This window comes from Ranitomeya variabilis, chromosome 2 (genome assembly GCF_051348905.1).
Source record: "Ranitomeya variabilis isolate aRanVar5 chromosome 2, aRanVar5.hap1, whole genome shotgun sequence".
In the NCBI taxonomy this organism is placed as follows: Eukaryota; Metazoa; Chordata; class Amphibia; order Anura; family Dendrobatidae; genus Ranitomeya; species Ranitomeya variabilis.
The window spans coordinates 463,835,180-463,848,093 of NC_135233.1; the positions used below are offsets into that span (position 1 = coordinate 463,835,180).

The 12,914-nt window shown below is 48.7% G+C and overlaps 1 protein-coding gene across 2 annotated transcripts in view; it reads right to left on the reverse strand.

Annotated features, from left to right (window-relative positions):
• NXF1 (nuclear RNA export factor 1) overlaps positions 1-12,914 on the reverse strand; it is an 88,435-nt gene that overhangs the window by 28,112 nt on the left and 47,409 nt on the right. For both annotated transcript variants that reach the window (XM_077287538.1, XM_077287539.1), the window contains exons 5-8: positions 12,355-12,459; positions 6,083-6,160; positions 5,888-5,957; positions 5,718-5,806 (exon numbers count right to left, since the gene is read on the reverse strand). In XM_077287538.1, coding sequence (XP_077143653.1) covers positions 5,718-5,806; positions 5,888-5,957; positions 6,083-6,160; positions 12,355-12,459 — 342 coding nt within the window. The remainder of the gene's footprint in view (positions 1-5,717; positions 5,807-5,887; positions 5,958-6,082; positions 6,161-12,354; positions 12,460-12,914) is intronic.

Here is a 12,914-nt window from a genome sequence, read left to right on the forward strand (position 1 = left end):
CCAAACAGATATCCCAATAAGTAAGTATGGAGTAAGTCCTTATATAAGGAAAAGATAACACCCCTCGATGTCCCCGCTCCGCAGATATATTCCAATACTAAGTCACTTTGAATTTTGAGGCAATCCCCCTTATTCTGAGCCACAAAGGCATGTCGAACTTGTGCATATTGATAACCCCCGGATGTCTCAAGGCCAAACTCAGACTGCAGCTGGGAAAAGGACTTCAACTCCCGCCGCTCTAAAATCTGATAGACATATCGAATCCCTTTAGCCTGCCATCCTGATATACATCCCATTGCCAAAAAATCTGGTAAATTATTAGACCATAGCGGAGAAAACCTGGTAAGGCAAGTAACCCCACGAATATGTTGGACTCTCCCCCATATTTTATATATCAAAAGCAATGTTGGATATATTTTCCCAAGCATCCCAAGGGAACCATCCTCTAAACACTGTACCGCCGGACTTCTTTTAGTAACCTTTTCTATTAAGAGTGGAACCCCCATTGGCAGACGTCACCTGCTCCCAGCCCTTTAAATGTTGACATTGGGAAGCAAGGAAATATCTCAGGATTAGGCAAGGCCAACCCCCCCCCCGCGTCTTTAGGTCGCTGAAGTGTCTCCAACCTAATTCGTGGATGCTGTCTCCCCCATACCAAACATCTAAATAATGAGTTGATCAGTTTGAATTTCCCACGTGGTATCCAGATAGGTGAGTTATGAAGAACATACAGTATTTTAGGCATCAGAATCATTTTGATAAGATTAACTCGACCTACAACAGACAAATGCAGCTTAAACCATACCCCTACCTTTGCCTAAAGAGTTTCCAGTACCGGTGTCAGATTCTTATGCAAGTAATTTGTTATCAGCAAAGAAATTAGTAACCCCAGATATTTGAATTGGTCTGCTATCTTAAGTCTACTCCCCCTCCGCAGAATCACCCAGCTCAACCCCCACATCATCCACCATGAATAGAATTGATTTATTCCAGTTTATTTTTAGTCCTGATAGAGAACCAAATCCCTCGATGAGCCGCATAGCATTGCTCAATGAGTTATGTGGGTCCCCCAGAAACAGCAGTATAACACATGTAAAGCGCCATGGAATAAATGGCGCTATAACAATAAATAATAATGATAGTATATCGTCCGCGTAAAGCGCTATCATCTCTTCTATCGACCCATATTTAAACCCTGAAACCTCGGTGGACTGTCGAATTTTGGCAGCCAACGGTTCCACGGCCAAAGCAAACAAAAGAGGGGAGAGCGGACACCCCTGTCTCGTTCCTCTATGCAGCTGTATCGTGTGAGAAAGCTCACCATTCACTCTCACTCTAGCTGATGGTTGCTCATATAGCAGCTGAACCCAAGACACGAAGTGCGGACCAAAGCCAAAACAATGCAATACCTGCCACAAGTGCCCCCATTCCAAACTATCAAATGCCTTATGGGCATCTAAGGAAGCAATAACTATGCCCACCATCATCGGCCCTCAGTTGTAAATTCAAAAAGAGCCTTCTTAGATTCACGGCCGTAGACCTATCAGGCATAAAGCCAGACTGATCTGGGGTGGATTAATTTAGAAATAACACCCGTTAATCGGGCCGCTAACACCCCGGCCAGAAGCTTAACATCTGTAGTAAGTAAAGAGATCGGGCGATACGATTCAGGCCGTCGCAAATGAGGGGAAGGTTGGCAAAGTGCGCGGGCTCCTTGTTGAAGGGCTAGGACCTTGTCTGGAGGAAAAATTACCAACCCCCGAGGCGAGTCCAGGGTCATCCCTAAAAAGGATATCTGCTGGGCTGGGACAGGGGAGGATTTGCTTAAGTTATCAGCCAGCCCAAGCGACAAAGGGTATCGCAATTGATGCGAATGGACTCCGCGCAGTCGTGGAAGGACGGACCTTTGATCAACAGGTTGTCCAGATAGGGCAGAACAATCACGCCCCAAGAAGTGCAAGATGGACATGACAGCCACCATGACGTTTGTGAACACTCTGGGAGCCGTACCGAGGCCGAAGGGCAGGGCCATGAATTGGAATTGCTGATTGCGAAAGGCGAAGCGCAGGAATCTCTGGTGAGGGGGAAATAAAATCGGAATAAGCAAGTAAGCGTCTCGGATGTCGATTGATGCCAAGAATTCCCCTTCTTCCAGTGAAGTGATAACTGAGCGCAGAGACTCCATGCGGAAATGACGGACCTTGACAAACTTGTTTAGAAGTCTGAGGTCTAGTATGGATCTTACTTTTCCGTCCTTCTATGGGATGACGAAAAGGTTCGAATAGAAACCCTGAAACCTTTCGCTTTCTGTGACGGGGACAATGACGCCATCGAGACGCAATGCGTCTATGGCCCGGGAAAAAGCCTTTGCCCTTGACTCTGAGGAAGAACGGGAGGGAGAGAAACGAGATTGGGGGGGGGGGGGGAGAGGGGGGGGGCGCGTAGCAAAATCGATCTTGTATCCAGATGACACCAGGTCTTTGACCCACTCGTCGGAGACGACGGAAGGCCAGACCTGAAGAAACAGAAGTAGGTGGCCGCCTACCCTGCTGGGACGATAGTGCCAGTAATCAGCAGGAGGAAAATCTCTGAGACCTAGGTCCTTTATGTCTCGGCTGTTTGGGTCAAAATTTCCAATGCTGGTTAGGTTTGTACGAGACCTGAGCTCCTCCATCTCTGCGTGAAGAATGCCCTGAGCTGGAAGAAGTAGTGGTAGTGGACCAGCCTGGATTGGAGCGAAAGGAATGGAAACAGATTTGTTGCGGTCTCTGAAAGGGACGCCTAAGTCTCTGTTGGGGAAGAAATTTGCTCTCCTCCCGTAGCATCAGAAATAAGCTGATCCAGCTTCTCTCCAAATAAGAGGCCACTCTGATAAGGAAGGAAAGTGAGAGACTTCTTTGATGCAGAGTCCGCTTTCCACTCTCTGAGTCATAATGCTCTTCTGTTCATGATAGCGGCTGCTGACAGAGCAGCCCCGCGGCCGCATCCAAAGATGCATATACCAGGTAATCGCCTGCCAGAGAAATTTGGCTGGCAAGGTGCGCCGCCTCTGGAGGAAGATTACTGCTCCGAAGTGAATTAGCCAAGGTCTCCGACTATAAGACCATTGCCTTAGCTACCCATGCTGCGGCGAAGGATGGATAGAGAGCCGGCCTTGAGGCCTCAAAGACAGAGCGAGCCAAATTTTCTGAAGGTCCGTGGGATTTTTGATGGATGAGCCATCTGGCACGAACAGAAGGGTTTTTGATACTAGGGGAACTACTACAGGAGTTTCAGCCCAAACTTTCTTCAGATCACCTGAGAAAGGATACTTTGCTCCAAGAGACCTTTGTCCTGTGAAGAGTTTATCCGGTCGTTCCCTGTGCCGATTAACTATGGCCCGAAACTCAGGGTGAATAGCAAATGCCTTATGAGAGCGTTTAGTCCTCTTAAAGGACACTGTTTGATCCGGAGCGGAGCTGGAATCTTCCATCAACCTTTAAAGGCTGGTTGACCGCCTCAATCAGCGAATCCACCGTTTTCTGAAAATCTTGCGAATCCGGATCAAAGGAACCATCAGATTCACAATCAGATTTGCGCTCGCTACTGACCTCTAGAGAGGGAGAGCAAGAAACAGAGCTCTAAGGCGACAAGGCACGTGTCTGCTCGGGAGACGTAATCTCAAAGAAAAATTTTTTTTTTCTCCAGAGCACCTCATCTTACAGTGAGCACCCCTTCTATATTTTCTGCTCAGGAGACGTGCTACGGATCCATTTTCTAGGCACCTGTGGAATTCTAGAGTGCTTTCGGCCCCTGCTAACCGACTGCTCCTGCCTTGGGGAAGATCCATGTACATCAGTCCTGCGAACGCTCTGGTCCCCTGAAGGATCACGGAGGGACTCAATCGCTTTGGCCAGAGAAGCCATGGATTGAGAGTGATGAAGCCCACTCTGGGACAAGGTACACTGGGCTCGGTGGCAGAGGAGGGCTCCTGAGCGCAATTGGGGTCACAGGCATTGCAGAGCGGCGAACTCTGAGCCTTAGGAAAACGAAGACTGGCAGGAGCAGCATGAATTAAAGAATATAGCCATAGTCTTGTAAGACCTTTTAGATACTGTAGGCTGGTACATGATGTACCCTTCTATGTGGCCCTATGATAATAGGGACTGCTGAATAGCAGCATCACTCCTGAAAAGGGTTACAGCAGGGAGGAGGATGTATATAGCAGCGCTCTCTTACCCAGATCGGTGTCCCCCGGTCCTCCTGCGTGGCTCTCCAGCTGTGCAGCCCCTGCGCTGTGAACACCTGCTGCCAAGATCCTGATGGCAGTCTGGATGTCCTGATGCAGTCATGGGGGGAGGAAGATGGCCGCCGAGAATATCAGAGGCGGTTCTTGTTCTGTGCGAGAAGCGCCAGGAAGGGTGAGCGGAGTTTCCACAGCGAGTCATAGCATGGGTGGGGATTGGGGTTGAGGCCTAGGAAAGGGCCGAACCCAGGGACTAACCCAGGGACTAAATTTGCAGCGCCGATGCAAGAAGGTGCGTATGCACGCCGCCGCTGCCAGGATGGGCCCCCTTATCCAGCGCCACCCCAGACCACCTGTATGGAGCCCTCCAGCCCCAGCACTTGCCAGAAGCTGCCGGGTGGCAGGTAAGCCAGCGATATAAGCAGGTCCTCCTGCCACTGCTGCTGGTCTTGGACGGTGCAGGGATAAAGGGTAACATTCAATCTACCATCCCTTTAATAGGGAGGTGGAGAGGAACCGTCCGCCTCATTGTACCATCCGCTTTAACAGTGGTGGTGCAGTGGGGGCTGCTCGGACGCCAAAAAAGGGGCCACTGTACATCCAAGGGGTTACATCCTCTAGGATGGGACAGGGCTGAATGTCCAGCATTATGCCTGGCTGCAGAAGAGGATACATGGAGGTGACACTCCATGCGCTCGTCCGTTAAGGGTACGGGGAGATCTGTCCCCTTTAAGGGCCCCGTTTCACCCCAAAAATCAGCCCAGGCATGGCATCCCACATCGCAGGAGAGGAGACACTCCACGCCTGTTGATGGTTCGGGGATATCGGAACCTTGAAAGGATCCGTCACCCCTTCATTCCACTTGGAAAAATGTAAAAATTGGTTAAAAAGGTAAAAATAAAATAAAGGAGCTTTCGGTATGAAGACCAGACCCGTGTACCGCCTACGGACACTAAGCAAGAACTGGTTCTCCTGGAGCCAGCAAGAGGGTGTATACTGCAGAGGAGGAGCTAACTTTTTTGTGTTAACTTAGTGTCAGCCTCCTGGTGGCAGCAGCATAACACCCATGGTCTGTGTCCCCCAATGAGGCGAAGGAGAAATACAACTTCCACCATTGTTTTAGGGCTTTGTTTCTACAATGTTCACTTTGACTTAATGACCTGTTAACTTTGCTCTATGAGTAGTTATTAACATTGCAAATGTATATATATTTATATTTTTTACCACTTAAAAAAAACAAACCTTAGCCTTTACTTGCCATATTTTGAGAGCCAAACCTTTTTACTGTTAAGTTGATTGAGTTGTACGAGACCTAGTTAGATGCGGGACAAGCTGTTTTTTTTCTCTCATTACAATCATTTTGGGGTCCAAACAAATTTAATATCTTTTTATTACACTTTTAAGGGGGGAAATAACGTGACCAAACAAAAAAAAAACAAACAAAAAAAACCACAGCAATTCTGCCACTTTTGCAGTTTATAACGGTTCTCACCTCTGGTACGTTCTCTTCTATAATTTGTAGCATAGCACTCATACAAGACTTCCGGTTCAGAATCATGTCTATCTTCTTTTCAATTAGATCTAAACCAAGACAAAGGGGAAGACTTCAAAATGTTTGAATAAAAATGAAAAATGGAAGAAAAAAACGGCTTGTATTTTTACCTGGATCAGTACGTATGGACCTCATGTTAAGAGATTGTTGAGCTCCATCATATCGTTTCTGCATACAGGTCTACAGAGAAAAAAAAAAAATTAAACCTGGTAAACCTCATATGGGCACAAAGTCAGCCTAACATCCTTATAGCCTTTGTCTGCACAGTTCAGCTAATAAGTAATGATACAAAAAATGCAAAATACCTTTAAATGTGCAACTTCTTCTTCTGTCATGTCCTTTGGCACATCTGGGGTTGGACATCGATTTGCAAGAATGGTAACCTGAAACAGAAAGACACCCTGATAAAATATTTAAGTGTGTATTATACATTAAATGTCACATTTTCATCAAGTGAGGGAATCAACCCTAGCACACGAGATAAGATAACCCATCTAACGATATGTTGGGAAAGTCCTAAATTAATAGCAGCACTGGGGTCCTGGGTTTAAATGCCACCAAGGACCACATCTGCAAGATGTCTGTATGTTGTCCCCATGTTTGCGTGGGTTTCCTTCCACACTCCAAAGACGTACTGATAGGGAATCTATAGATTGTGTGTCCCAATGGGGATAGTGATGATAATGAAGGTAAAGTGCTGCGAAAGAGGGATTTTTGTGTACTCACCATAAAATCCTTTTCTCCGAGCCAATCATTGGGGGACACAGACCGTGGGTGTTATGCTGCTTGCCACTAGGAGGACACTAAGTGATACAAAGAAAGTTACCTCCTCCCCTGCAGTATACACCCTCCTGCTGGCTCTCAGCTAACCAGTTTGGTGCAAAAAGCAGTAGGAGATCAGTAACAACATATTAGCTTACAGCATGTCATATTATATACAGTATGAGAGTATAGCACATCAGACTATAAAAAACAAGCATAAGCCAATACCAGGGTGGGAGCTGTGTCCCCCAATGATTGGCTCGGAGAAAAGGATTTTACAGTGAGTACACAAAAATCCCTCTCTTTCTCCTTCGCCTCATTGGGGGACACAGACCATAGGACGTACCAAAGCAGGCCCTGGGTGGGGACAACATCAGATCAGGCCCTGTGTAACCGCTACTTACAAGTGCGCCACCGCGGCCTGCAGAGTTCGCCAGCCCAGACACACATCTGTGGAAGTCTGGGAATTATAGTGCTTCAAGAATGCATGCGGACTGGACGAATCCGCAAGCTTGCAGGCGTGTCTTGTCGACGCCTTGGTGCCTAGAACCCACGATAGACAGGGAGATAGGCTGACATCTAACACGGAAGGACTCCTGGATGGTGAAAGGAATACACCAGGCTAAATGGCCGATGAAGACGGCTAAACCCTCCCTGTAAATGTCAAGAAGCCTTCCTCTTACCGTCAGGAAGCCCAAGATAAGGTGTCCAACCTTCGGAAGGACGCCGTCCTCGAGACGTACCTACTCAGAGCACTCGCTTCGTCCGGAATATGGGGAACTCATTCCATTTTGTGGACTGGTGCCGAAAGAGATGAGGGAAGAACTATGCCCTCACAACAGTGGTAATACAATACCACCTTGGTAACAAGGGACGGGGATGGCCTAGGAAAACCTTGCCTTGAAGGAAATAAGGGAAAAAAGTCTGAAAGGACCCGTTCGCACCGAAGACTCGTCAGGATGAGGATATCGCAGACAAAAAAGGGGCGACCTTCCCTAATAGTAAGGTCTGTCCGAATCGAAAAAAGGAGTCTACTGTAATACTCCTAGGACCATTAAGGTCCCAATGATCTAACGGTATGCGATAGGGAAGAACTAAGTGTGAAAACTTCCTGCGAGAAAGTCCCTACTTGCAGTTTTGTTGAAGAAAGGCAGAAGGCTACCAGCTCTGCAAGCAAAAAAACTGATGTGGTCAGTGTGGATTTCCGAGGATCATTGGGGCCCTTTCTGCTTCTGATAAACTTTCGGAAGTAGTGGAAGGGGAGTTATGGAAACTGGTACCACAGAAGAACCAGAGCATGCAGTGCGAACCACGAACTCGAGTACACAGGCGATCAGTCTGGACGCCATCCGAACTACAACTGGAGAGCTCCAGTGAAGGCAGGTCTGATGGAAGACTTCCGGGTGAAGTTCCCACTCATTTGAGGCAAAACCCTGACGGCTGAATATGTTCGCCGCCCAGAGTTATACTCCTGGGATATGTACTGCCGAGATCACCGAGTGATAGATCTCGGCCCATCAGAGAATGTGAGGTACCTCCGTCATGGCGCCTGAACGTGGGTACCTGCTAGATGATTGACGTATTGCACAGCCGTGGCATTGTCCAATTGAATTCAGATGGGTTGATCCCCCAGAAGGCAGTGGACCTACTGTAGGACAACCGTTCGGGTCTCCAGAGCAATGATCGGGAGAAGAGGACTGGCATTGGTAGTTACTAGTAACCACTGAACCGGGAGAAAAGCCCTGGATGAAGAAGGAGCTTAGAGACTATCGTCTGAAAGTTTGACTTGCTGAAAACAAGTGGAGCAAAGGAAATTTCTTCCACTGTTGTCTCCATTTTTCCTCAGATTCCTCCCAGCAAATCGAATGAAATGAAGGGATGAGTGATCAAGTGCGCAAGCTCCCTGTTGAAGGACCATGACCTTGTCTGGAGGGAGAATTACCACCCTTCTGGAAAAGTACCGGATCATCCTCAAAAAGGATATCTGCTGGGCTGGAAATGAGAAGTTGTTTAAGTCTAGCCACCAGCCCAGGTGAGAGGGTATCGCAAGTGATATAGACGACTTAGCGTAGTCCTGGAAGGGCAGGTAGACAGTCGGCCAAACAGGGCAGGACGACCACGCCTCTAGGGTGCAAGAGGAACATGACAGCCGCCATGACCCTTGCGAACACTCTGGGTGCGGTAGCAGGGCCTTAGGACAAGGTCGTGACTTAAATGCTGTTCACGAATGGAAAAGAGAAGGAATTTTTGAAGAGGGTAAGCATCCCGAATGTCGATGGATGCCAGAAACTGCACCTTTTTCTGTTGAAGTAATGGCTGAGCGGAGGAACTCCATTCGAAGAAGAAAAACCTTGTGAAAGGTTGTTAGAAGTTTGAGGTCCGGGATCGGTCCTACTTCTCGTACACCCTTTTTTGGAACCAAGATCCCTTAGATCTAGACTGTCCTGGACAACCCTTTCACTGCTGGTCGGGACTGTAGGAACATACGATCCTTTGTTAGTCTCCCACTCAAAAGATTTGATTGACCAGCTGTACTGTCTTCAGGAAAGGGTTACTGGTGTGAATCAAAGTAGTTAAGGTCTCCAGCCAGGAGACCGTTGCTCTAGCAATCCATGCGGCGGCTAGGGAGGGTAGAGGGCTAGACCCGAAGCCGCAAAACGGAACAAACCAGATTTGCTATTTGCCAGACTGTGGCATTTTTAATTGATGACACATCGGGCAGGGATACTGGTAGGTAAACCACAGGAGATTGTACCCGGTTAATCTGCCAAGTGGCAGAATGCGCGGCTGCATCCAGCAGGTCATTGCAGAGTTAAAAATTAGGAACCCTCGATCCACCATCCTCTTAACAGGGAAGTGGAGAGGGATAATCCGCCTTCTTGCATCTTCTGTTAAATAGTGGTGATGCAGAGGGGGGTGCTCAGACGCCCAAAAAGGGTGCCTCTGTACATCCACAGAGTTCAGGTCTCCGGGTGGACAGGACAGGTTGTCTGGCGTTAGGCCTGGATGCAGAAGAGGATACCTGGAGGCGACACTCCGTGTGCCAGTCTGTTGATGGTGTGGGGAGATCGGTGCCATTTAAAAGGGCCCGTCGCCCTTAAAAATCAGACCAGGCATGGCGTCCCACGTAGAGGCTTCTGTCCAGTGAATCGCATATCCGGACTGGATGGCAAATGCTCTACAAGGGAGTTTAGTCTCCTTATGAGGGACACTGTGTCTAGAGCAGGACCGGAGTCCTCATCAATGTACAGAGATTGGATGATGATATAAATAGGCGAGTCATCCTTTACTGAAGCTGTGGCAAGTCCAGGTCCAAGGCAATATCCGATCCGTGTTCAGAGTCTTGTTGTCAGCAAATCCTTGGACAGAGATCATGAAATGAAAACTTCCGTTTTGTAGATGCCTGTACGTTTCTAGAATACTCGCGGCCCCTGCTAGCCGACGGATCCCATGTAGGAGAGGGACCATGTATATCGGTCCTGCGAGCACTCCGAGCCACGGAGGGATTCAATTTCTTGGTCAGAAAAAACATGGTTTGCGGCACTGACGAAGTCCACTGAGGGAACTAGTTACACTGGGATAAACTGGGATCAGCGGCGGAGGGCTCCTCATTTATGACCGGCTTCGGATTGGTCATGTGCCTTTAAGACCAGGGAATACTGGTCGTGTGCCTTTAAGACCAGGGAATACTGGTCATGTGCCTTTAAGACCAGGGAATACTGGTCACGTGCCTTTAAGACCAGGGAATACTGGTCACGTGCCTTTAAGACCAGGAATACTGGTCACGTGCCTTTAAGACCAGGAATACTGGTCACGTGCCTTTAAGACCAGGAATACTGGTCACGTGCCTTTAAGACCAGGGAATACTGGTCATGCGCCTTTAGATAAAATGTCGCAGAGAGAAGCGAGAAGCACCAATTCGGGGGTGGAGCCACAGGCACGACGTGGGCGGAGCCTTGAGACTTCCATGAATAGGCCCAAGCTGGGGCCTAAATTTCTGCAGCCGGTGCCAGCGTAGAAGTGAGGGGCGTTGCAGTGGCCGAGAAAATTGAGCGCTTCCGTGCCAGGCGAAAAGCACCAGGAAAACGGGCAGATCCGCCTTAGGGCGCCACAGTGCGCTTCCGGGGTGCGGCCTACACATCGGCCGAAGCCGGGGGCTAAATTTTGTAGCCAGCTGGAGCGTTACCTCAGGGAGGTGGGCCACAGGGAAGCCTGAGACTGCCTGTGAATATCCCGCTACAGAAGCCCATCGCTGGCAGGATCCACTCACCATCGGTGCGCGTCCCGGCATGGAGCCGCCGCGGATGTCGGGTATTGCAGCGTGGACTGTGCAGGGATAGAGGGATAAACCTCAATCCATCATCCCTTTTGTTAGGGAGGTGGAGAGGAACCATCCGCCTCCTTGTGCCATCCGCTTTCACAGTGGTGGGACAGTGGGGGCTGCTCAGACGCCATAGAGAGGGGCCTCTGTACATCCACGGAGTTCAGTCCGGGTGGACAGGGCCAGTTGTCCGGCATTAGGCCTGGCTCCAGGAGAGGATGCATGGAGGAGACACTCCATGTGGCCGCCTGCTGCTGGTGTGGGGAGATCGGGACCGTGAAGGCACCGTCGCCCCTGAAGTGAGCTGGGCGGGGCTCCAGCGGTTGGCGGGGATTTCAACTGCGGCCTAGTCTGGCTGAAAAAGCCGGGGATTCCACGCAGGCAGCGTGAGGAAGGAAACTACTCACCACCACCGAGCAGAGATGCAGCCTCTATTGCGAGGGGATAAGCTCAATCGATCCTCCCTTGGCCGGGGGATGGAGAGTCTCTGTCCATCTTCATATGTGCCTGCCTCAGGGGACTTGCAGCTGTGCCTGGCACAAGGGGCTTACGGCTGTGCCTGCCGCAGGGGGCTTACGGCTACTGTGTGACTACATGACGCCAACAGGTGAGGGCTTAATTGCGGAGGAGCCCGGGAGATGCACATAAGAGGTATACTCTATGTGCTCGCCATCTTACAGGGGGGAGATCGGGACCGTATAGGAACCGTCGCCCTAGCGTAGATTAGGCGTGCCCCAGTCGTCGCAGGAAAGGTACGGGGAGGTATACTCGCCGTGCTTGCCTGTTGATGGTTTGGGGGAGAGCGGACCCTAGAAAGGAATCCGTCGCCCCCTTCACTCCGTTAATTAAAAAATAAAAATTTACAGAAAATAAAAATAAAAAATGTTGGGGTCTGAAAACAGACCCAAGTGCCTCCTACGGACACTAAGCAAGAACTGGTTAGCTGAGAGCCAGCACGAGGGTGTATACTGCAGGGGAGGAGCGAACTTTCTTTGTATCACTTAGTGTCAGCCTCCTAGTGGCAAGCAGCATAACACCCACGGTCTGTGTCCCCCAATGAGGCGAAGGAGAAATTAATGGCGCTGTAGAAGCGAGCAAAATAAATAAAAATTAACAGGAGACTTACTAGAATAGTTGAGGACTAGCAGGAAAGGGTCATGTCTCTATATTCATAAGTACGTCCCATGAGCTCCAGGGAACACTGGACTAGAAATTACATATAGATCTTCAGGCCTACTAGATGTCAAAGCCATCTATCCTTTTATCCATCTCACTCGAAAACACATCCCCTCACCGCCTGCAAGTGTATCCATATTGTGTGGGTTTATTACATTATTAATACCTTAAAAAAAACATACCATAAGATACGGCCTTCCCAAAACCCTGTCTGATGACAAAAGCACATCTAGAAGGATGAAGGGTTTAGGGAAGGTCATATCTTATGGTATGTGTTTTTTTGAATTTTTCTATGTTAGCTGTTTTTGATATTAATACCTTGAAGTTTTCTCGGTCTGTAAACGTCCGCGATATCTGTTTTAATGCTTTTGCAACTGCAGGATCCTCCACAAAGAAGTGAGCCCGGGAATGATCACAATAATACTTGAAAGAGAAAAAAAATAGATCTAGATAGATATAAATCTCTCGGCGCTGACATCAGTGATAGCAAATGACTGAAGATTTCTTACTTGTGGTGGATAGAAGTGGTGGATAACATTTACGTCTGCATGGACCTTCATCACATAAATGCTGTGTTGTTGAAGTGGAAGGAGAGTAGTCAATACTCATGGGGATGACACTATAAATGGACTGAAGGTGGTAAGTGGTATGTCTGCGCTGGGGTATGGTGGCGCAGACATACCTCTTCGTTAGCATTTATCTGATGAAGGTCCATGCGGACCGAAACGTTATCCACTAGCTGTTGATCCAAGGACTGTAAATAAATTCAACTGGTTTTGCAACATATCCTTTTGAGTGCAGAGTTTCATTGCGGAACATTTTTTTTTTTTTTTTTTTACCATCACTGACTCCGCTGCCAAGAGGTGGGCAGGATTATA